At 37.6% G+C, this 22,952-nt stretch overlaps 1 protein-coding gene across 5 annotated transcripts; it reads left to right on the top strand.

Annotated features, from left to right (window-relative positions):
• Positions 1–487: 487 nt before the first annotated feature.
• LOC132060064 (pre-mRNA-processing protein 40C) lies at positions 488–22,617 on the top strand. 5 transcript variants are annotated; one of them, XM_059452923.1, is made up of 18 exons: positions 488–625; positions 3,284–3,362; positions 4,187–4,430; positions 4,514–4,666; positions 6,007–6,207; positions 6,367–7,006; positions 7,119–7,282; positions 8,928–8,965; positions 11,406–11,484; positions 11,789–12,259; positions 14,946–15,029; positions 16,683–16,823; positions 17,209–17,315; positions 17,664–17,787; positions 18,846–18,989; positions 19,999–20,145; positions 20,563–20,685; positions 21,967–22,617. In XM_059452923.1, exons 3-18 carry the CDS (start codon positions 4,191–4,193, stop codon positions 22,237–22,239), a joined length of 3,129 nt encoding a protein of 1,042 aa, XP_059308906.1. In that variant the 5' UTR covers positions 488–625; positions 3,284–3,362; positions 4,187–4,190; the 3' UTR covers positions 22,240–22,617. The 5 variants fall into 5 exon arrangements, with proteins under 5 accessions (XP_059308906.1, XP_059308909.1, XP_059308907.1 ...); XM_059452926.1 differs by lacking the exon at positions 3,284–3,362 and having other exon boundaries at positions 6,373–7,006; XM_059452924.1 differs by lacking the exon at positions 3,284–3,362 and having other exon boundaries at positions 4,175–4,430.
• Positions 22,618–22,952: the final 335 nt, after the last annotated feature.

Genomic DNA, 22,952 nt, shown 5'->3' with positions numbered 1-22,952 from the left:
ATTTTTAATATACTTTTACTGTACAGGGTCATCTTTGTTAGCGAGCGTTTTATCCCAATGAGGAATTTTTCGGCACGAATCGTGATTTAAGATCCTTTTAGCCACGAGAATTTTTCACTTCTTTTTCCGGATTTTTTTTCCACTTTATTTGAAAATCAGCTTTTGACCATGAAAATAGTTGTATTTAGAATTCGGAAAACACCTAAAACCATGTTTTCATTTTTTTCCAATTTTGAGTATATTCAAACAACCAAATATTCTTTGCAAAAACTATAACCAAACACAACTCCATCTTCAACTCCAATTTCAAATTCCAAATAAAGTGAAAACCATTTGATTTTCATGGCCAAACGCCTACTTTGTCGGGCTCCATTACCCAAAATCCGGATGGAAAACCAAAAAATAAAAAAAAATTCATAAGCATATTCATGGTGCTTGGTTAAATGGTCATTTCCCTCAAAATCTTCTTCTCTATTTTCCTATAAAACAAAAAGCCCTTGATCACTCTCACATTTCATTTCCTCTCTCAGTATTTTTGTCGAACACCTTGCGAGCACTGCGCTGCATGTTATTCTCTTCGTTAAATCAACCAATCGCTTAGTTCCTTTCACTCTTCGGTTCACAGGTAAACTTTCTTACTCTCTTTATATCGCTATATGTTTCCGCTTTATCGTTTTCTATCTCTTTATTTAATGGCCAGTATCTTCATTGCTTATATAACCATAGGTTTTTTTGTATACTTGGTATAACCCTAGCTATTGGACTCGAAATGGGTGTTGATGAAATTGGGCAAAGGGCTTTAATTCGTAGTGTTTATTTAATAGTCAATATTTCCATGTTTGAGCTTGAATGGAAACAGGTATGCATTTGTTATAGGGAACTAGGTTTTGAGTATAGTACTATAACCCTAGTTATTGGACTCGAAATGAGTGTGGGTGATTGAGCATTTATACGTAATCTAGCGAAACATAAAACACTATGGGGGTGGGGAGTGGGGGTTTGGGGGTGGTGGGGTGGGGTTGGGGGCGGCGAGTGCGTAAGGAGGAGACAATGAACTTGGAATGTCACTTATGTAACTTGTTTTTCCGGGAAGTCATTTTCGTCATTTTTAAGGAACATGTTTTCCTTAAAAATAGGAAAATTGTAAAACGCCTTTTGGAAAATATTTTCCTCCATACCAAACACACCCTTAATCCGTAGTGTTTGTTAGGAAGTACTACCATGACCTACCAAATGAGAAGGATGTGTATGATTTTGGAAACCCCCCTTAATTGCCAGTGTTGGAAAAAATAAGCTCGAAAGAAACTGAATGGACATGTAGGACTCCAATTAGTTCAAGTTGAGGTGTAGTTGATTGATTGATTGATGAGCTCTGGTAACAAAAGCCTCAATTAGCTTTTTTTCATCCCCTCATAAAGAATTAACCCCGCTTACTTAGTACATAAAGAACAGAAACAGCTATGCATTCATCATATTGCCATAGATTTTGGGTACAGGTACTATAAATCTAGTTGTTGGACTCGAAATGGGTGTTGGTGACTGAGCATTTATACGTAATCTAGCAACACATAAAACACTATGGAAGTGGTGGGGGGTTGGGGGGGGCGAGTGGGTAAGGGGGAGACAATGAACTTGGAATGTCACTTATGTAACTTGTTTTTCCCTACTTCTATTTGGGAAGTCATTTTCGTGATTTTTAAGGAACTTGTTTTCCTCAAAAATGGGAAAATTGAAAACACTTTTTGGAAAATATTTTCCTTCATACCAAACACGCCCTTAATCCGTAGTGTTTGTTAGGAAGTACTAGCATGCCCTACCAAATGAGAAGGATGTGTATGATTTTGGATACCCACCTTAATTGGCAGTGTTGGAAAAAATAAGCTCGAAAGAAACTGAATGGACATCTAGGGCTCCAATTAGTTAGAGTTGAGGTGTAGTTGATTGATTGATTGATGAGCTTTGGTAACAAAGCCTCAATTAGGTTCTTTTAATCCCCACATAAAGAATTAAGCTCGCTTACTTAGTACATAAAGAATAGAAACAGCTATGCATTCGTCATATGGCCATAGGTTTTGGTATAGTGACTACAGCCATGGGACTCGAAATAGGTGTTGGTAGAAATTGGATAAAGCCCTTTAATTCGTAGTGTTTCTAAGAGTCCTGGCAATTGGCATGCCCTACCAAATGAGAAGGATGTGTATGATTTTGGAAACCCCTTTCATTGCCTTAAAGTTTAATTTAAATTGCCAGTGTTGGAGAGCAATAGGAGTAAGCTTGAGTGGAACTGAATGAACATGTAGGACGCTAACTAGTTCGAGATGAGGCATAGTTGATTGATAAACTCCTGTGCCTCATTTGGATATAGTATACGATTCTCAAAAAAAACTCCCGTGCTTCATTTAGGTTTTCTCATCCCCACATAAAGAAATAAGCTCACTTAGTACTGAAATCATAACATTCTGTTACTGGATTTCAGTGGTGCTCTAAATGCAGCTCAGGTTGTTATCTTGCTGCTTTATGTTGCATCTCCAAGCTGTTGCCCTAAAGGTTATATCTCTGCTTATGTAACATGACAGGAGTAATTTATAATACCAATTTCATATGCACATAATATAAAAATAAAACTGCATAGAGTAGAAGGAAAATAGAGGACGCATGTAGCCAAACCTTAACTAATTTGTAGTCGAGGAATAAAATATTTTGTAGTAGCCTCTCAACCTGTCAAGGTAGGGGTAAGGTCTGCGTCCATTCTACCCTCCCCAGACCCCACTCTGTGGGAATACACTGGGTAAGTGGGTATGTTGTTGAATAAAATATTTCGTATGGAACTGTATAATTAAATTCACAGCATTTTTCAAATTGATAGAGTGGAAAAGAGGGATTGAAGAATTAAATATAAGACGTGGAGCTTTATTTTGTATTTCATTTGCTTAGTACTGTTAACTTCAATGTCGTTTATCTGGACTTATAGCGGTTTCCCTAACCACTTTTTTTTATTTTTTATTTTTTATTTTTTAAATATTTTACATGCTTTATGCTGCATCTCTAAGCCAAATGCCTTTATGGTTTTCAAAGCTCTACGTAAGTACGTATGCTATTAATGAAAGTGACACAGAGTAATTTATACTCCAATTGTTTAGTTGTGGAACAAAATGGGCCCAAATAGTGCATCTGTGGGTATGGCCTAGTGGTCAATGAAGTGAGTGCAAACCTTGAAGACCATGGTTCAAATCTCATCAAAGACAAAAACACTGCTAATTTCTCTCATTTGCTTATGTTTCAGCGGGCAGAGTTACCCAGTACTTGTGTTGGTGGGATCATTTACGTGGTAGAGTAGTCGAAGGGGAGTCTTGGCGTAATAGGTAAAGTTTTTGCCATGTGACCAGGAGGTCACGGGTTCGAGCAGTGGAAAGAACCTCTTGCAGAAATGCAGGGTGGCCCTTCCTCGGACCCCGCTCACAGCGGGAGCTTAATGCACCGGGATGCCCTTTAATAGTCAAAGTGCGTGCAAGTTAACCTGAACACCATCATTATAAAAAAAGGAGGTCCAAATAGAAGGAATTGATATAGAGAACTCGTATAGTTAACCTCAGCTAGTTCAAATTTGAGGCGCAATTAATTGATTTATTCATATGGATATAATATAAAGATAACATCGGATATAGAGCATTATAATTGCATAAAGTGAGTTCGAGAGAGAGAAAAATGAGGGTCAATTTGGCCAATTTTATGCGTGAGCCACATCTAATGTCTCTTTGAAAATATGTTTTTAGAGACTTGGAAACCTCGTGGAAATTAGAAGTTGCATATTATTGCATTTCAAAGTATTTTGTGAAATCATATGAATTAGTCTAACCCTAGGGAGCTGAAAGTAACCATGCTGCAGCAGAGGGAGTGTCTTCTTAAGTGGTTATGTATTTCCTTTGCAGTGTCTTCTTAAGTGGATATGTATTTCCTTTGTCATTGCAGTCCATTATGATAGAAGACCTTAATCTTTTCCTGTAACTACTCTCTCTCCCTCTCTTAAATTTGAAAGACAAACATTTTTTTAATACTGAAAAACTACAAGTACATAAATTTGAAATAAAACATGACACGCCAACCAAATAAATGAAAGCAAAATAATTATCTCAAAGAAGCAGTAACAGAGGATCACACTTTTTATTTCTTCAAGTAATTTTTGCAGAGAAATGGCATCCCCAGCTTGGCTGCCCCAGGAAATGCAGTCCTCAAGTTCACAGACATCTGTTATGAGTTCAGCAGCTGGAGAACCAACTACAAGCTCTTCAACTCCACATGCAGATTCAACTCAGGAAGCTGCCCAAGGAAAATTTATCCCCCCTCCTGGATATAATGCTGGTCGGGCTTCTTTCTCTTATATGAATGCTAGTGTACCTTCTGGAAGCTCTCAACAGTCGTCTTCTAGTCCTGTTAGTCAATCTTTACATTTGGTTTTGGAAGATATAGTGGTTCATCTGGAGACACTTTTGAATGACTTGGCTTTTTGTTGCAGGTCATTTCATCAACTTCTTCAGGTTCTTCAGCATCACCCCAACCGCCCATTCCTGGCCAGTCTGCAAATGTTGGCTCTTCATTTTCATACAACATTTCACAAACTGATAACAATTTCTCCAGTGGCCCACAGTTCTCGTCTAGCACCTTGAGGGTTAGTTTCTGCTTATTGATGACAGTAATATTACATCATACATTGTTTGTTGAACATCCTCTTTGTTATACTGCTCGCATATGGCCAAGTTGGCCTTGTTATTATCAATGAAATCTCTTACTTGATTAAAAAAAAAGTAATATTACATCATACATTTGGCTCATATGTATTATCAGATTGTGTTACATGTAGTCAGTGGATACTTTGGGAATATTCCACATCTAGATGTCATACAAAGACTACTGTTTTCTATTGCGTGGATATTAGACCAGGTAAATGTCCAATGGGAAAATTAACATTGGATCTGCTCGTGAAAGCCTGCAGCTGAAATTGAATCTTTGACCCTGTAAGCCTGCAATTATCCGAGTTAGAGTAAGTGAAGTTAGCTGGAAATCATAGGATTTAGGATTGTAAAGGAGCATGCTGTGCATTTTAGGATGTGTGCTTTAAGTCCATACAGGAGAACCATATATTGGAAGGTATGTTAAGGGCTGCAAAACAGTGGCAAATACTGGAGAGTATTTTTTTTTTTTTTTTTTAAGGAAATGAATAACTGACAAGTTTTAGGAATTGCTTCTAGATACCCTTCGCATTGTACCTGGGGTTTCATTTGGTTAGAATTGCATCCTCCAATTCAGGAAGAGGATAACTGCTGTCTATTATCAAATATCAAATTACATAGAAATTCATAAGGACAGTTAAAGATTGCTAATCTACAAAAAGATAGTTATTTTTTTTGAAATTACAAAAAGGTAGTTATCGGTGTTGCACTTTATTTGGTGCATCGCTTAAGAAGACGAGATTTAACAAATCCACAATGCTAGAAGTCCTTGTTTGCTTTATGCTTTTACCGTTCTGGTACCATATTTTAGAGTTATATTTCAGTGACTTCTCCTATGAAGCTATTTCTCCATGTGTGATTTAGCTTTTAAAGCAGTTGGCCGCTCTGTTCAATCACCTCTGTGTTACTTTTTTCTTTTCTTTTTCGGAATGTCCTTTTGTGTAGTGTTCTTTAGTGGGCTGCTTTGAATTATCTGTTACTCTTTGCTCTCCTCATCCGCTGCTGTTGGCAAGTGTGTGGGTTGCACTGTTGTATTTGGGATATTGCATTATTTTTTTTTGATTTTTTTTTTGAAGTCCTCTCTTTGAGTCATCTTTTGCAAAAGATGAAGTCCTAGTCATCTTTTGCGGCACTTGACCTTCCCATTAATGATGAAAATTGTATTCATGGATTTTCCTAGGATTGTCCCATGTGTCTTTTAGAGAGTGCTACTATCTTTTTCATAATTTTCCTTTTGCTGGCGTTGGCGCGTATGACAAGACGTATCTGTTTGTGGCAGCCTGTTGCTCCTGATCATGCTGGGGATGTAAAGAATGCATCTCCTGCAGCATCATTACAGCCTCCTCTTCCTCTGGCGTCCACAAGGTTGAGCTCATTCATACCTGGAAATGCAGCACCTGCAGCCCCCCGGTTAAGTGGTTCAAACATATCTTTCAATGGAAGTCCTCAGATGGTGCGGACAGATCAAACAATGAAACCAGTATGTGTTACTAAGCGCTGTGTCTGTTGAAGCATAAAGCCTTACGCTTGTCTGTTAAAGACTGGTCTAATATATATATAAACTGAATGCAGAGCATTTTCTATTGTGAGAAATTGAAACAATTGATCATGATTTCACTACTGATTGGTCTTATTCTAGTTGCAGAATAGAAGGGTTGACGTTGCACAGGAAATGGGAGCAATGACTTCTGCAACTTTTATCATGCAGTCTGTTACACAGGCCGGTCATATGAGTTCTGGTTCTTCGGCAACTGCATTTCCAACCTCTCATATGGGCTCTCCAAATATAAGAATGCCCCACACACCTCAATATCAGGTTCCAGCAGGAGTGCCTAGAAGTCCTGTTACGCCTGGTGCTCCTGGTCTTGGTCTGGCTATGCCTTCATCTTCCAATGTGACTGCTACAGCCTCACCCGGAGGTCCTTCTCTACCCTTAAGGCCCAATGTGTCTCCTGGTCATGTTCTGGCCAATCCATCTGTTCAGCAACATACATATTCTCCCTATCTTTCTCCGACTCCTATGGCTCCATCTCACCAGGGACCTTGGTTGCCGCCTCCACCTGTCACTTCCATGCTAAGACCACCATTTCCATCATATCCTGCAGGTTTTGCTGTTCCCTTTCCTTTGTCAGCTACTGGTGCGCCACTCTCTTCAGTGACATCGCCTGACACTCGGCCTCCTGGTGTTGCCCCAGTGGCAGCTCCACCTGGAGTGCCGATTACTGCTAGTCAGCCAAACCATGCTTCAGGGTTGCAGCCAGAGTTACCTCCTGGAGTGGGTATGCATATAGTCCCTGCTAAGAGGAATCTTTTCTTTCATGATATTCTTGCCATTTATCCATTGTTTATTTCACAGCACATGGCATTGTGTTTCTTTTTTCCCCTTTTCAGACAGTGGTAAGCATGTAAATGATGCTGACACAAAAGAAGGAGCTTCAACCAGTGAACAACTGGAGACCTGGACTGCTCACCGGACTGAAACAGGAGCTATATACTACTATAATTCTTTGACAGGAGAATCTACTTATGAGAAACCTGTTGGCTTCAGGGGAGAGGTAGGATATCATTTCTATGTCTTTGAGCGTTAAGCATGTGCATAATGAATAGGTGTCTTCTTCATTTGAAAATGGGTAATGGCAATCTAGTACTAATTTCTCACAAGATAATTAGGTCAGGGCTCTGCCTAAATGCTTTCACCAGCACGCAGTTCTCTGTTTATTTATTTTTAATCAAAGAGCTAGATCTTCTTTGTCTCATGAGAACGCTAATTTCTTCCATTAGAGTTTCCATTTTTATGAAACCCAGGTGATAAAGAAGCTAGAGGATTTTTCTCCCTTTCCACTTCTCATGGTAGCATTAATCTTTCTTCTTCTGATTCTCTTTCTGATAAATGTATCTTCTTCAGAAAATTTTGTACATGGATTTTACGCTTGACAATCTTTACTTGCAAATCTTTCTTCCCTTCTGAATGATTCGAAGGTTTTTTTGAATACCCTTATACAAGAAGTATAACAAAAAGTAGAGAAATCTCACAAAAAGATATGGTTCTCTATGAAAGACTCCCAATCTTCTATCCTTATAGGAATTTCATGGGTGTTTTTGAATACCCGTATACAAGAAGTATAACAAAAAGTAGGGCAACCTCACAAAAAGATATGGTTCTCTACGAAAGACGCCAATCTTCTATGCTTATAGGAATTTCATGGGTACACCAAAAAACAATAACGGAAAAGAGGCTAATCCCAGACGTACAAAGTCTTTTTCTATTCCTTAAAAAGCTTTCCTAGTTCTCTCTCTATATAAAGTCCACATAAGTGCGAGTGGATCGACATTCCATGCCTTGCGTCTTCTTTTCCGTCTTTTGAAACTCCAGCTAAACATTGCTTCTTTAACTGTGTCTGGCATCACCTATTGAAGGCCAAACTATCCCAGTACTTCCCACCACAAGTGAGATGCAATCTGACAATGTGAGAGGCGAGGAGGTGATCCAAATCTTCTCCCGATCTTTTGCACAGGAAGGACCAACTAACTCATGTAATTCTCCTCTACCTGAAAGTCTCAGCCGTTAGAACCAGCCCCCTCACTGCTAGCCAGGTTAAGAAACACATTTTCCTTGGTAACCTACTAATCCATACTAAGAGATAAGGAAAGTTTGCCTCCTCCCTACACAGTAGCTTTTCATAGTAAACTTTACAGAGCATATGCCATTATCACCCTCCGTCACCTCCAAACATCAAGGCTAAACTGTGAAATATTTTGTTTGTGGAGCAACACGATCAAACTCTGCAACTCTATGATTTGCTAGTCTTGCAAGTTCCAAAGCCTCAAACCCCAATGAACTTCTCCATCCACAGTTTATTGCCTTCTTTGGTGATGACTATCGTGGTCTAGAATAAGCAAGAGTTTGGAACTTCCGTTGAGATGATAACTTTTGGCTTGGTTATGGTTAATTTGGCTACAGGGTGGTGCTAGAAATTTTAATTGCATTATCTATTTTTTTTTTTTTTTTAAACTGATTTTAATTGCATTATCTATATTAACATTGCTAGTGAAATTTAACTACATAATCTGGCTGTGACGTAGTTTGGCACTATTTTCCCTCTATCTATTAAAGCTTATTTCTCACGCACTTTACTTATCCATGCATGTCAATTATTTTTCATAGCACATGACAACGGTGTTTTTCCCCTTCTGGTGCAGCCTGGCAAAGTAGCTGCGCAGCCAACTCCGGTTTCATGGTAAATTTCAATAGTATTATAAGTTCTTTACTTGTACTATTGTATTTTGTGCTTCTAAATAAATTCATTGTATTGTATTAAATGAATTAACATGGTCTGTGAGGATTCATATAGTATAGCCGATCCCAACTTGTTTGGGACTGACGGTAGTTGTTTATTCATGTGAATGTACCTTCTTATTTATGGCTTATTCTACATGGTCCGACAGCTTAAGTAAATATTTGCATACATGTGATGTTCTTCAAGTGCACAAGCAAAAATGGTGGTCTATTGGAACAATGCATATCAAGAATATATTATGTTCTGGAAGGAGAGAAACTCTAGGTGTTTTGAAAATGTAGAAAATAGTATGCAGAAAATGGTATTATGTTCAGTTTATTAAAAGGAACAAAAAAGCTGCATATCAAGAATAAATATATATATGTTTAGTCCAAGACTAAATAATAAGCATGAACAACAAATATATGGACAAAAAAATTGAAAAAACATTATGATAGAGTGAAATATCAATTATCTAGTGTCACCTCTTCAAGAGAGGCTCATTGTCAAGGAAAATATGTCTTAGAGCCTTGTTGATGACAGCGCAAATAAAGCGAGGCGAAGCGCTCAACATGTTTTGAGCCTCGCTTCAATTGTAGATTTATGTTATTATGTTTCTGGTGTAATCAGGTCTATTCCAATGATACGGTCTCCATCATTGGTGTATTAGATTCAATGTAGGAGTAGGATCTCAGAAAGTAGGAATACCTTTGTAAATATGGTTCAGTACAACCTATGTACTGTTTTGATCAGGATTAAATATAGATACAGTTAACAATTTAAAAAAAAATGCATATCAAGAATATAAATATTTTACAAGAACTTTATATGCTAGCAGTGGGAGTTCAGTAACTTGTCCCTTTTTTATTTATTTATGTTGGTGAACACGTTTGAGCTTGGTCAAATTATACTGGATCTGTAGCCTATAGGAAAAGACTACCCATCAAATGTAAATGAATGATAATGGATAATATGGAGACAGGAATCTGTTTGTGAGCTCAATATACCGTTGGTGTTCCAGTGAAAAATGTGCTACTTCTTTCGTTCTTAGATTTTTAGGGTTCATGATTTTGAGCGTCTGCTCATGATGCTTCTCCTTTGTTTCTTTCCATTGTATTATGCTTCAATTTAGGTGTGCTCACAGTTTGCATCTTTTTCTGGTCTGAAATTTCTGTCCAATCATTGTATGCTTCACATTCCTTCCTTAGGCTTTCTAAGTTTTCTTCAGTTGAAGTATTAGCTGCGATAAGTTATATCGATCTTCTTTCGTGTAGGGACTGAGTTTTTGCAACTGTAATCTTGCACATACACCGCACCGTCTTAGTTCAGGAACACATTATTAAAGCTTCTTACTTACCTATTTAGTCCTATGTGAACAACTGAACATATCTAATGTTCTATTTAATACTTTGAGGAGGGTTGTGTGCCATACATAAAGTATGAATTCTAGCTTTGCAAAGAACATTTTAATTCGAAATCCAATGGAGAAAAATTTAAATAAAGGACCACCCAACCTGGATACGACCAGGCAAAGAGAAATAGAGAATGTTCAGCAAAAAGGCAATTTTATCAAAATCAAAGTATGTTCTGCAAAAAGTTTAAATTACAAGCGTCAAATAAGATCAGTATAGCTAGTTATAGCTAACTTTTATCCTTGTTAATTAAAACAGTGTTAAACTTCATAGTTCAGCGAGATCCTAGAGCAAGTCTTAAGCAAGTGTACCTTTTGAACTGAGATTTGGCTTTTATTTTTTCTTTTCTTCGATTGATGCCAGTAAATAGCACATACATCAAACTTCATTCCTTGCCTTGGTAATTACCTGAACAACAATATGCAAGAGAAATATCCCCTTATAATTGAATATAGAGTTGGCTTCTTCATCTACTGAATACCGGTACGGGTTAGAATGATGGATTGCATCAAGTTGAATTCTCTCCGAGTTTCTGTCATAGAACTGATTAACAGTGTCACTGCCAAGAAAATTTGGTTGAAAGTATAAGCCTAGGTTGTCTCATGAAGGGGCTCTATTGTAGAAAAATTTGGACCGGCCATCATTAAGTAGTATACTTCTCTTTGGTCTTTCATGCCTGTCTGGTGTCAGAATACTACCCATTTCTTCTTGTCAGAGTAGCAGTTGTTCCTTAGGAGTCTCACCACTCATGTTTCATTGTGTAAATCTATTGCATGATGAGTTTATTGCTTGATCTTCCAGGTCTTCTTTCTTTCTTTTTTTAAATCAGGTGTCTTTTTCCTTTCGTTTTATCAGTTTGTGTTGGATGGAAGTTTCTTTTCGTAAAAATGTTGATTGATCTGTGTTGGTTCTTATTCGCAAGTATCTTTAATGGTGATACAAGCTTTACCAGCTCAATTAACCATTCCAACTTGTTCACTTACAATCAGGGAAAAGTTGGCTGGTACAGATTGGGCATTGGTTGCTACTAATGATGGACAAAAATACTACTATAACACAAAAACAAAGGTATGATCAATCAGCTTATTCTTTTTCCTATAAATATTCTTCTGTTTTATTAGAGGTTTACACTCATTCATTTGTTTCATTCGGCATGCATTTTCTGGTATGCTGTTTGTATACAGGAGATTTTCCTATTATTAATAAAATTGTTTTCTTTATCAAAAAAACAAAAAACAAATACATAGGTCCTGAATGATAAAAGTGAGTTGTACATTCTAGCACTGATTACTTGGTGAATTAGTTCAAAGATTGTAAATGTAGCTGTTACTTTTTTCTAATGCCCTTTCTCCTTGGATGCCTTCTTACCCAGTTAAGCAGCTGGCAAATTCCTAATGAGGTGACAGAGTTGAAAAAGAAGCATGATGCTGATGCTTTGCAGGCTCAATCCACGTCAACGCCGAATGAAAATGAGTCAACTGAAAAAGGATCTGCTCCTATTAGTTTGAGCATTCCTGCTGTTAGTACTGGTGGTCGTGATGCGACTACTTTAAGACCTTCAATGGTTCCAGGATCTTCTGCACTGGATCTTGTAAAAAAGAAGTTAATGGATTCTGGTGCTCTGCCTGCCGTTTCTTCACCAGCCCCAGCCTCATCAGGAGTAATATCATCCGAAGTAAATGGGTCAAAAGCACTTGCATCTACAACCACAGGTCCACAAAAAGAAAACAGCAAAGAGAAGTCAAAAGAAGCTAATGACAATGGCAATATGTCCGAGTCCTCTTCAGATTCAGAGGATGATGAGAGTGTACCAACCAAAGAGGACTGTATCATCCAATTCAAGGTCTCTTTTCTGTTCTCGCTTTTGGAGATTTTGCTACCTCATAAGCAAGTCTAGTTTTCTGTTTTTCATGATTTTATGGCCTACATAAGTTTTATGCTTATACAAGTACATTCATCTGTTTACTTTGGTCCTGTTTATATTTGTAGTTTAGTTTGACTTTTTGCCCAAATAATTTATTTTGATATTTGCATGCTCTACAGAAAAGTAAGACGTGGCCCATGCCTTTTCACCTACATCTCAGTGCTAACATTAAAAACCTTTGTCTTCAATGTTCCTTGAGCTCATGATTTGCTGTGGTGTGGATTGTGGAAGCGATTAAGTCTAAACCTCCTTTTAGATATAGCTTAGTTTCTTGAATTATTAGTGTTAACCCCACCACGAATTACTAAAGCCTCTCTTGATGAACTTAAGATTCCAAGGTTTATAATTTCCGTTTACTCCCTTTTTTTTTGGTAGACTCCACAAAAGTTTTGCACATGACCTTTTCTGGAAATCTAAGATACATTTACAGGTGTCCATATTGCACTTCCACGGCTTATTTATTTCCTTTGTACAATTCTCTTTTCAATGGTTCTCTTTTTGTGTTTGTTACTTTTTTTGTTTCAGTCAATTTGTAGGATTATATGTGGTGTGGTGAATGTTATGCTAACTTTCTCTCTGATGTGGTCCACTCTTTATTTTGTCCTTATCCTCTCATTTAGACTCAGTGCAGTTTGATTCATGAGCTTTCTTTGTAGCAAAAGCTTGTTACGTAATAGCTGTGTAACATTTCTGGCTTCCTGAATGAACTGCTTCTGTTTCTTTATCTGTGAAAAAGCAATTTGAATGCTCACCATGTGTGAAGACACGTTTCCAGCAGGAGAGACTGATAATTGATAAGATGGGAGTGCTGGACTGTACCTAATGATAGATTGGTTATTGAGAAATCTAAATTTTAAACCTAGCTGTACTTTTAAAATGGAGATTTCTCAGGGAGGAGAATAGATCTATAGAGTGTAAATTTGGTGTCCGTTGACTAGCTGCAGCATATGAATCTTAGTGCCTTCCCCCGCCCCGTGCATGGCGGGAGGTTAATGCACCGGACTGCCCCTTTTAAGACCTTAAATTTGGGCTGCAATGTGGTGGTGCAGTGTGAGAAACATCTGGGAAGTTACAGAAATAAATCTGTCATCTAGACAAACTTATAGCTAGGACCTCCTCAGAGTTATATCAACCTGAAATTTATTTTACTACTTACAGTTCGCCAGAGTAGGTTTTTTTATCGATTAAAAAAGCATATGGGGCTCGTCTAACTAATTAAATTACACTCTGAACCACCTCGAGATCTCACTGACCTGCTGATGCCCTTTGATAATTCTCTTCGCATTAACTCTCTGTTTCTTTGGATACTTTCATCTTACACTTTTGTTAGCTTATGCATGGACCTATCTGTGGAAAAAAACTGTCATGTCTTGTAAAAGCTGGTATTCCTCTTTAGAACAGATCGAGAATAAAATCAGCAGTAGCTCCAGATGAATGGTTAAGCTGGATTCATTAATGGTGATGATGTTAGAACTAGAAATTTACATTTGAATGGTATGCTGTATTCATAAGTTCATTCTTTTATGTGTGTTGTAACTCTTCTACGCTGAGGTTATGCAACCAAAATAGGGGACTCATATCCTGCAATATTACCACAGGATCCCCCGCATGTCGGATTTGCTTGCTTGCTCTATAACATCTTTATGGATTGAGCTATATTTGGGGTATTTAGACATGTTATCTATTTTGATGCTACTGTCCTTCATAATATGATTGCTCTTGCTTTTCATCTTAGCTATCTACCATAGATGCAGATACATTCAAGCCTCCTACTATTACAGCTTGCTTTTGGAATGATTCAACTTGTCCTCTTCCTAGTTTTGGACTGCAGACGAAAATTTTAATTACTAACTGTGCAACTTCATTTATCTTTTTGGTTATTAGTCATAGGTTGAGATTTAACTGTCGTGAAATTTTTATCTGCGCCTACTTTTGTTGTCAAATCAAGTTCCAAGCTAATGGACATGGGAAGACAATAAGTTGTCCAGGCTAAGGAATAGACAAACTTTCAGTATTTAATTTGAATGATTATGCTTGATGACTTATCTGTTGTTTCTGACTGGAAAGAAATGGCCCGGACCCATATTTAAAAAAAATAATAATAATAATTAGAGAGATGAAAGGAATGAAATGGAGGTATTTAGACACAAAACCATTTAGCATCTTTTATATCTCGCCCTTCCTCTGCAAGCCGTTCCATCCAAATTTACACTTAGTGAATTCGAAAGAGGTAGTTGATCATTTCAACCATCTAGGTCTTCTTAAGTTGTTCTCGACCTTTGTCAGAAAGGTTGAACCTACCATCTGCTGCAGTTATTACCTGTGTTTGATATCAAGCCAAAGCCTTAAAATCTTGGGCCCAAAGTGAATGTGAGTGCTAAGCTTATGCTTTATACATTAAAATTCATTACAACTTCGGAAAATTTGAGGTCCCTTGCCCACTAAGCAGTGGTTCATTTATTGTTGTTCAGTTAGCTTCTTTGCTGTAAGTACCCTAACAATGGTGTTTTGGCATACCATCATTTTGTCCCTTGCTTTCAGTTGAATCTTTGCTTGGTGTGTCACCTTTTTAGTCTAAATGTATCCATGCATGTGAAATTTCCAGGAGATGCTGAAGGAACGTGGAATAGCACCATTCTCAAAGTGGGAGAAGGAATTACCAAAAATAGTGTTTGATCCGCGCTTTAAGGTTCGTTGAAACTAAAGACTTTATGTGGGACTTAGTGGCCTTTTCTTCACCTCCTAAAAGACAGGTTTATCTCTATAAATCGTACATCTCCTAGACTGCATGAGCTTATTTTTGTGAATTTAATTGTCTGTAGTTTGCTGCGTCTGCCAACTGTGTAGCCTTTTTAGCAATGTATGAGTTCCATCCTCAAGGAATGCAGTGCTTTTTCGGGTTGTATGTGGTAACTGTAATGGGAATTCAATGCTTAGGTACTAGGTGGTTCACTTTGGTTTATTATCCATTTAACTAGAGGTCTCTTTTTTTCTGTCAAAAGCTATTGGTCATTCAAAGTGGACAGAATTCGAAAGATACAAACCAAATTGAAAAGTGAGATTAGAAGAGTTGGATATGTGGAGAGGACAGGAAAAGAAGTAAATGAGATCTGTTGCTTTAAAAGGGGTATGCTCATGTAGTTTCAAAAAAAAAAAAAAAGAGTATGCTCATGTGAACAAAGTGCATCTCAGTTGCAAATAGTATACAAATAGCCTTATTGTCAAAACTTGTAGTTGTAGCCTTGTAAAAGCCTCCATTTCAAACTGATGACATAGAGACTTTTGGATTTTCAAACTGATAATTACTGCATCTTCTTTATTTTTGTTGCAAAGAAAAGATGTTCATAAGAGAGACTATTTACTGCTCCAAAACGTAAAACTACCTTTTCCTTCTTTAGAGAAGCTTTTTGTCATGCATTGTTTGCCTTATTAGAGAAGTGCATCCTTTCCCTTGTAACATGGAAGACACCATCAGTTTTCAATTTGCCGTAGATTATTTTTTCCAAAAGGTCTTTCTGGAGTCAAACAAGGTGACATTGTGCACTTTCCCCTTGATTGATATGGGCTGATGAGGTTACCAACCATACCTTCAACTAATGGAGGACAACCCAACATTGGATAAACCAAGAACCGGATGCATCTGGCTTTGACACGATGATACCATGTTAAGAATATGGACATTGGGCCTAACCAAAAATCAAAAGCTAGCTCATAAGGTGAGGGTTGTCAGATACCACATAGGGAGACCACAACCATACCCCCAACCAATGTGGGACATTCTAACGGAAACTACATTAATTAACATCGATTATCTACTAGCTATTAACTTTCTGAGATCACTTCACGTGTTGGGAGAGTAACTACCTGTTTTTTTTTTTTTTTTTGATAAAGGTAACAGTTATATTAATATCAACAGGTATGCTACACCAAAAACTGTGTAGTCCCCCTCAAAAGTAGTTTACTTACTATATGGAACCCTATATGTTTAGATGCTTACAAACTGCCTAGAACATCAAAAATATCTTCAGTTTGTGCTAATAATTCCTTTTTACACCAAAATAATAAAGACCTAAACAATTTTTTTTTAAATTCTGAATATTGCATTCCTTGCCCTCAAAACATCTCTGGTTCCTTTCTGCCCAGACAGACCCCCAATTACAAGCTGGGACAGTAACTAGATGGTCTATTCATGATATATTATTTTAATATCTAGTCCTCTTCCAGGTTCGGAGCGCTACCATATGATCATGCATGCACATATCATGTTATCAGCTGTTTTTTCCATCTCTCATTTGTGGTGCTTTCTTCATTACCTTCCTAAATAGTGGCTTTCCCTGTCCAGGCTATTCCAAGCTACAGTGCTAGAAAAGCTCTGTTTGAGCATTATGTCAAGACACGTGCGGATGAAGAAAGAAAGGAGAAACGGGCAGCGCAGAAGGCTGCGGTGGAGGGTTTCAAGCAACTACTGGAAGAAGCAAAGGAGGTCTATCTTGTTACTAAGCTCTCTTTAATTCTTTCAAGTGTAATCTCACTATATTGTTCCACTAGTTCTTCCGTCACGGTGGAATGTCTAATCTCTACTTGGCATGATTAAAACTTAATTTGCTTAAGGTAGTTGTCCAAGTTCTACTTGGCAAGATTAAAACTGTAATAGTTTAAGGTTTAAATGGGGGAATTTGTGATGGAGCCAGTATATTGTGAAAGCATTATAAACAGTTTGGTGTAATGTAATGTATGATAGAGCTTTCCTTGGGAAGTAAGTATTCACTTAAGGGAGAATGGAGTAAATTGTTCCCAACTGAAGTTGAACTTTTTATTTGAAAATGAAAACTTTACCGGCTTACACTGCTTGCTGAACTTATGTCCAGGATATCAACGCGGATACTAATTATCAATCATTCAAAAAGAAATGGGGTCATGATCCACGATTCGAGTCCTTAGATCGAAAGGAGAGGGAAGTGCTGCTGAATGAGAGGTATTGGTCAACTGGTCCAATCTAATGTCACTTATTTATTTCCTAATATTTTTCTCATCTTAGCCTTAATAGGTCTGTGTTGCAACTATGCTCAGTCGCTGGAGGACTAATCACTGTAGTTAACATTCTCTGATCTTATTCTTTTGCTGGCCTGGATTTGTTCTTTTTCCTTTTGGTTCGTGGCAATTCTAGGATGATTTGATGTATCATTCTCTGATCTTATTCTTTTACTGGCCTGGATTTGTTCTTTTTCCTTTTGATTCGTGGCAATCCCAGGGGGATTTTATGTATTCCCATTTCTTTTTCTAATGATCCGGTTGTTTAGGCAAGATTGTACTTACTGTGTAGGGTGCTTCAGCTTAGGAAAGCAGCTCAAGAAAAAGCTCATGCTGTACGTGCTGCTGCTGTATCTCAGTTCAAGTCGATGCTTCGAGAACAAGGAGATATTACTCTAAATACACGGTGGTCAAAGGTAGGTTTATCTGTTGAGCTGTTATGATAAGAAAATATCAATATAACTAGTTTCCTTGGAGATATTTTTACTTGCTTGCAAATTGATTGCTTAGTCTGCATTGGCATGCATTAAAAGCTATAATATTTATTGCTTTATTCTATTTAGAGTAGTATGTGGCACCTGCAACTTTTAGTTTTCTCAATTTCTGTTACATTTTTAACTTCCTTTTAATTTCCTCAACAGACCTCCCTTCATGTTCTTAATATGGTGGAACATTCCTCAAAACTCATGCCATGTTGAGCTCCAATTGGTCTCAAGGTCTAAAATGTCATCAAATTTCAATAATTCCTTAACTTGGTGAAGTAAAACAAGAAGCCGTCATTTTAAATCAAATGGCACAGGTTTATTTTGGGCAGTGCCAAAATAATAGTTGACTTTCCTAAGACAGGGAGCCCGTAACAAGAAGCCCGTCCTTTTAAATCAAATGGCATAAACATGTTGGGCAGTGCCAAAATAATAAGTTTAGTGGATTGCACTTCTCACTTACCAACATACTTTATTGTGTCTTGATGTTTTTTATATTTTAAGCTCCAATAGAATATACTAGCCCAAATCAAAGTTTTTTTCCTTAGAAGGTAAACAAAGGTAGCATCAACTTGAAAGAAAGGGCATAATGGAATAATAGAATTAAAAATCTTGCTATCTGGAACTAAAATAGTAGTCAAATATTGAATTGTATCCATTTGAATTAGATGATGAATGTCATGTCTGCAAATCAACAAGATAGAAATGATTTGTTCTTTTGTACATTGTTTTATTTTCTCAATCGGTCCCGTATCGTCTCTCCTTAAAACCAATGGAAGTTGTGCTTCCAAAATTCAAATGGTAGTATGGATCTTGCAGTTGTCCATTTCTTAAAATGCTCATGAAGGGCAAATATGCTTGCCCTTGTTTTAGTCTTGTGTTGATGAATATTCTATTTCAAGTTTACTTTAAGCTTTTCTTTTCCCCTTTCCTTGGGTAGATGCAATTCTCTTTTTCTCCCTCCCTAAGTTGCAACTTTCTGCTGATATTAGGTGAAGGATGGCTTAAGAAATGATCCTCGTTATAAGTCTGTTAAGCATGAAGACAGAGAGGCTTTATTCAATGAGTATATATCGGAACTGAAGGCCGCTGAACAGGAAGTTGCACGAATTGCAAAAGCAAAACATGATGAAGAGGTGAGAATACTCTTCTTTTCCAATTTCGCCACAATCCAAATGTATTATCTTGATATCTCATTTTGGGTTTGTCAACTCCAACCCCCCCCCCCCCCCCCCCCCCCCCCCCCTCTCTCTCTATGTGATACCTCTTAACTTTCTTTCTGATATAGGGTTTTTAAATTTTTTCCTATTTACCCGTACCTAGTTATACCATAAATCTTAATGTGGCACTCAAATGTACAGATGACACCTAAGATTTGACTCCAGCTAATTCCTTGTCACCTCTCTCTCTTATTTATTTAGCACGTAACTAGTTATACTGTAAAGCTTAATTGGCACTCAACATGTACAGATGACACATAAATGTGACTCTTAACATGTGGCTAATTCCTTGTCACCCCCTCCTCTCTCCCTCTCTCCACACGCACATATTATATATAGGGTTTGGAACTTTTAATGGCCTTTTGTTGAGCGGACTAACACTTAAACCCCTATATTCTTAATTCTCTCTCTCTCTCTCTCTGTCTTTTGTTATTTCGCATGAATCCAAATGCACCGAGTTCCTGAAGAAATTTCTGGAATCCAATTTGAACCTTCATTGGAAAAAAATGGATCTTGTGCTTAACTAAACCACAAAAGCTAGTTCATGAGGTGAAGATTGCTACGAACCATATAAGAAGACAACACATACCCTCAACCAACATGAGACTCTAACACCTCTTAACATGTTGCATAGGTCACCTCTTTCGGTAGTATAATTGTATTTATTGGTCTTTATTAAATGGTTGTCTCGTCTCTGCCAATTCGAGCTGCTGTGTTTGTGCCTAAGGGCTCTCGCTGATTCTCTCTGTTATGTTGATTCTGTTAGAAAACTAAAAATTGATTCTTTGTGATTTTAATTAATTTTACTTATATGCATTTATATGTGTGTGTATTGGACGGTCTGAAGTTTTGGCAAATTTAGAATGTGTACACGAGGTTCTGTTTGATTCCATATTTGGTATGGTTTTCTGCTTGACGCTTTTAGGATAAATTGAAAGAAAGAGAACGGGCTTTGCGAAAACGTAAAGAAAGAGAAGAACAAGAAGTGGAGAGGGTGCGGTTGAAAGCTCGTAGAAAGGAAGCTGTCGAATCTTATCAAGCCCTGCTGGTTGAAGTAATTAAGGATCCTCAGGTATTGTCTTGTAAAGACCCCAAAACTGTTACAAGGAAATATGTTAGAACATGTGTCATGTATCATATCCCCATTACTTGATTAGACAGTTTGTCTGGATAGTTCGAAAACCTTGAAACAAAACTTCTGCTTCATCTTAATAAGCTTGTAGATGGTTTACCTTCCTTCATCTTAATTCAGAAACAAAATTTGAAAGAACTTTGTTTGTTGCAAAGCTCCATCCATCTTTACACAAGGTGTTTGCCTTCATTTAACTCTGTTAGTAAATAGCATTGCTCCTTGGTGCTCATCAGTTTATGTGGTTTAAAAATTCTTGGGTTTTGGCTTTACATTTACTGATGAAGTACGGAAGAATTTTGTTTATTCTTTAGATGTCTATTTCAAATTGTTAAAACATCCTTCTACCTTGCACGCAAGGCATCTTGGACAGAGTCAAAACCTAAATTAGAGAAGGATCCCCAAGGACGTGCAGCTAATCCTCATTTGGATCAGTCTGAGTTGGAAAAGCTCTTTCGGGAACATGTGAAGATATTGTATGAGGTAAGATGACTATTGATGTTCTTTTTTAAGTTATGCTATCCTTCTTATCTGGTTTTTATGGGGAAGATGATACGTACAAGAGTTGCTAATATTATCTAATCAGAGTTGCTTGCATGAGGTTGCGCAATTTCATAGAATTTTGTTGTTTTGTTTTTACCCGTATCTCATAGGGTCAAGAAGCTCTTTTTGTTCATAAGCTAGCACAAAAGCATGTTGATCAGAATGACTAAGTTTAATGACTCGTATTATAAGATTCTCTCACCCTGTGGTCGACATTCCGTTCGCCTTAGTCATAGGTGCTCGTTCTATTTTTATTTGAATGGGGTGGGGCTCCCAAGGTACATATTACTGGCCCTTCTGGTGTCTCGGTGATACAAACAAAGAAAAGACAATGGTTGAGCATGAGGCTTTCATAATGGAGGTCTCAGGTTCGAAACCCCCTGCCTACGACAACAGGGGATTTGCCTTCTGGGTCTAGCTTGTCTCACTGGGCTTGCCTAGTGCGGGTTATCTCTCCTGTGTGGTTTGCGAGCTATTGCATATCTTTAGATTGTTCTACAGGTTTTTGCTAAGTCTGCTTCTTGTTTTGGTTGAAGCAGCCTGCTTCTTGTTTTGCGCACCCGAAGTTTTGGTAAGCAGCTTTTTGCCCATCTGTAACCTTGCATCTTCTTGATGCTTTACTATGTCATCAAAAAAAAAAAAAAAAAGACGATGGTTTTTAACATACCCTTGAAAAAAAAGCCAATTCTTACCAAAGGTGGAAATAGAATAGAATAATCTAACATTATTTTTCCTTCCCATTGATTCCCCCGATAATCAAGCTGCACTCCTAACAAATGGCTGAGAGTTAGCAACCACAGATCTGTTGAATGAAGGTTAGCTTGCTTACTCTCAGACACTAGTGAGGCGGAAATCCCTCGACTTCGCTTATGCTCGATGGACGGGGGAATTGCGTGAATGATGAGATCGGCCTAACCTATAAGGCAAGGCTCTTCACTTAGGCTTGTCTGCTCTCTTTTTTTTTTTTTTTCATCCTTTTTCCCAAATCTAATTTGATTTTGACTGCAATAAATATGTCATATTGCTGTTAAAGTACCTAAAACCTACTAAAGAGACAAGTGTCATGTAGCTCCCTTTAATGCTTTACTAGCAGTTTTCATCATTCAAACTGACGCGTGTACGTTTGTTTGGTTTGGCCCCTCTTGCAGTTTATCTGTTTCATTGTTTATCAAGAATATGGTAATTCATCTTTATTCTCATATAATATATTTGGTTTTCTAGCGGTGTGCACAAGAGTTCAAAACTTTATTAGCCGAGGTTATAACTGTTGAAGCTTGTTCACGAGAGACAGAAGATGGTAAAACAGTTGCAAATTCTTGGTCAACAGCCAAACAACTACTCAAAGCCGATCCCAGATATTCAAGAATGGCAAGAAAAGATAGGGAATCCTTGTGGCGCCGATATGTTGAAGATATTCAACGGAGGCAAAAGTCAACGCTTGACGAAGGAGATAAGGCAAGAAGTAAAGGATCTTCAGATTCAAGGAGGAGATAAAGCAAGAAGCAGGAGCCATAGTAATCCTCAACTATTTCTACCTTTCTTGGCCTTTTGGCTAAGATCAAGCGTAGTAATCCTCAAGCATTTAGCTTGACCTCCGGAAGCTGAGAAAAGTAGATTTCTTGTGACACTGTCTTTGAAGAGACTAGGAAGCAGAGTACTTTCTGCCAGTTCCTTGGCAGTTCATATTCAATTTAAAGCCAGTATTCAGAACTTTGTCAAATCTGATCATTCCTTGTAATCTTTTCATACTTGGGTGATCATGTTGTAGATTTGATTTCTTCTAATTCTATGTATGTTAGAATTTAAGATCACAGCCATTTCTCTTTCGTAGTATTGCCTGAACAAGAAATGGAACACAAGCTCGAATCGATCTATTTTCTGTTTGCTTTTTAATGTTGAGAGTAGTGTACTTTTCAAATTGAAGCGATGGCTGAAACAAGGCTTCTTTTCGTACTGTCTTAGCAAAAGAAGAGAAAAAATATTTAGTTAGAAGGATCTCACTATTATTAGAGAAGTGTAAATGCAAGAATTTCCCATATCCCAAAAACTGCAAATTATTTACATTAGGTCTAGTAAATACACTTACGTTTAGACGCATTGGTTTTCTTTTTTATTAAATGGTCCTCTTACAAAAATTGGAAGTACCATCTGCAAGCAGCACTTGGTTATAGTCTACCCTGACACAACCATTAGTTGTTGATTTTATG

The sequence above is a fragment of the Lycium ferocissimum genome, chromosome 6 (assembly GCF_029784015.1).
Source record: "Lycium ferocissimum isolate CSIRO_LF1 chromosome 6, AGI_CSIRO_Lferr_CH_V1, whole genome shotgun sequence".
NCBI classification, from domain to species: domain Eukaryota; kingdom Viridiplantae; phylum Streptophyta; class Magnoliopsida; order Solanales; family Solanaceae; genus Lycium; species Lycium ferocissimum.
Note: the sequence above shows the minus strand (reverse complement) of the source record. Positions and strands in the feature narration are given on the sequence as shown.

Bases quoted from the DNA above. Each gene is read 5' to 3' on its own strand.
- LOC132060064 (XM_059452924.1), top strand. From the start codon at position 4,191: ATGGCATCCCCAGCTTGGCTGCCCCAGGAAATGCAGTCCTCAAGTTCA. The intron at 12,260-14,945 runs GTCTCTTTTCTG...TGAAATTTCCAG, and splicing joins ACTGTATCATCCAATTCAAG to GAGATGCTGAAGGAACGTGG. The intron at 20,146-20,562 runs GTATTGTCTTGT...CTTGCACGCAAG, and splicing joins AAGTAATTAAGGATCCTCAG to GCATCTTGGACAGAGTCAAA.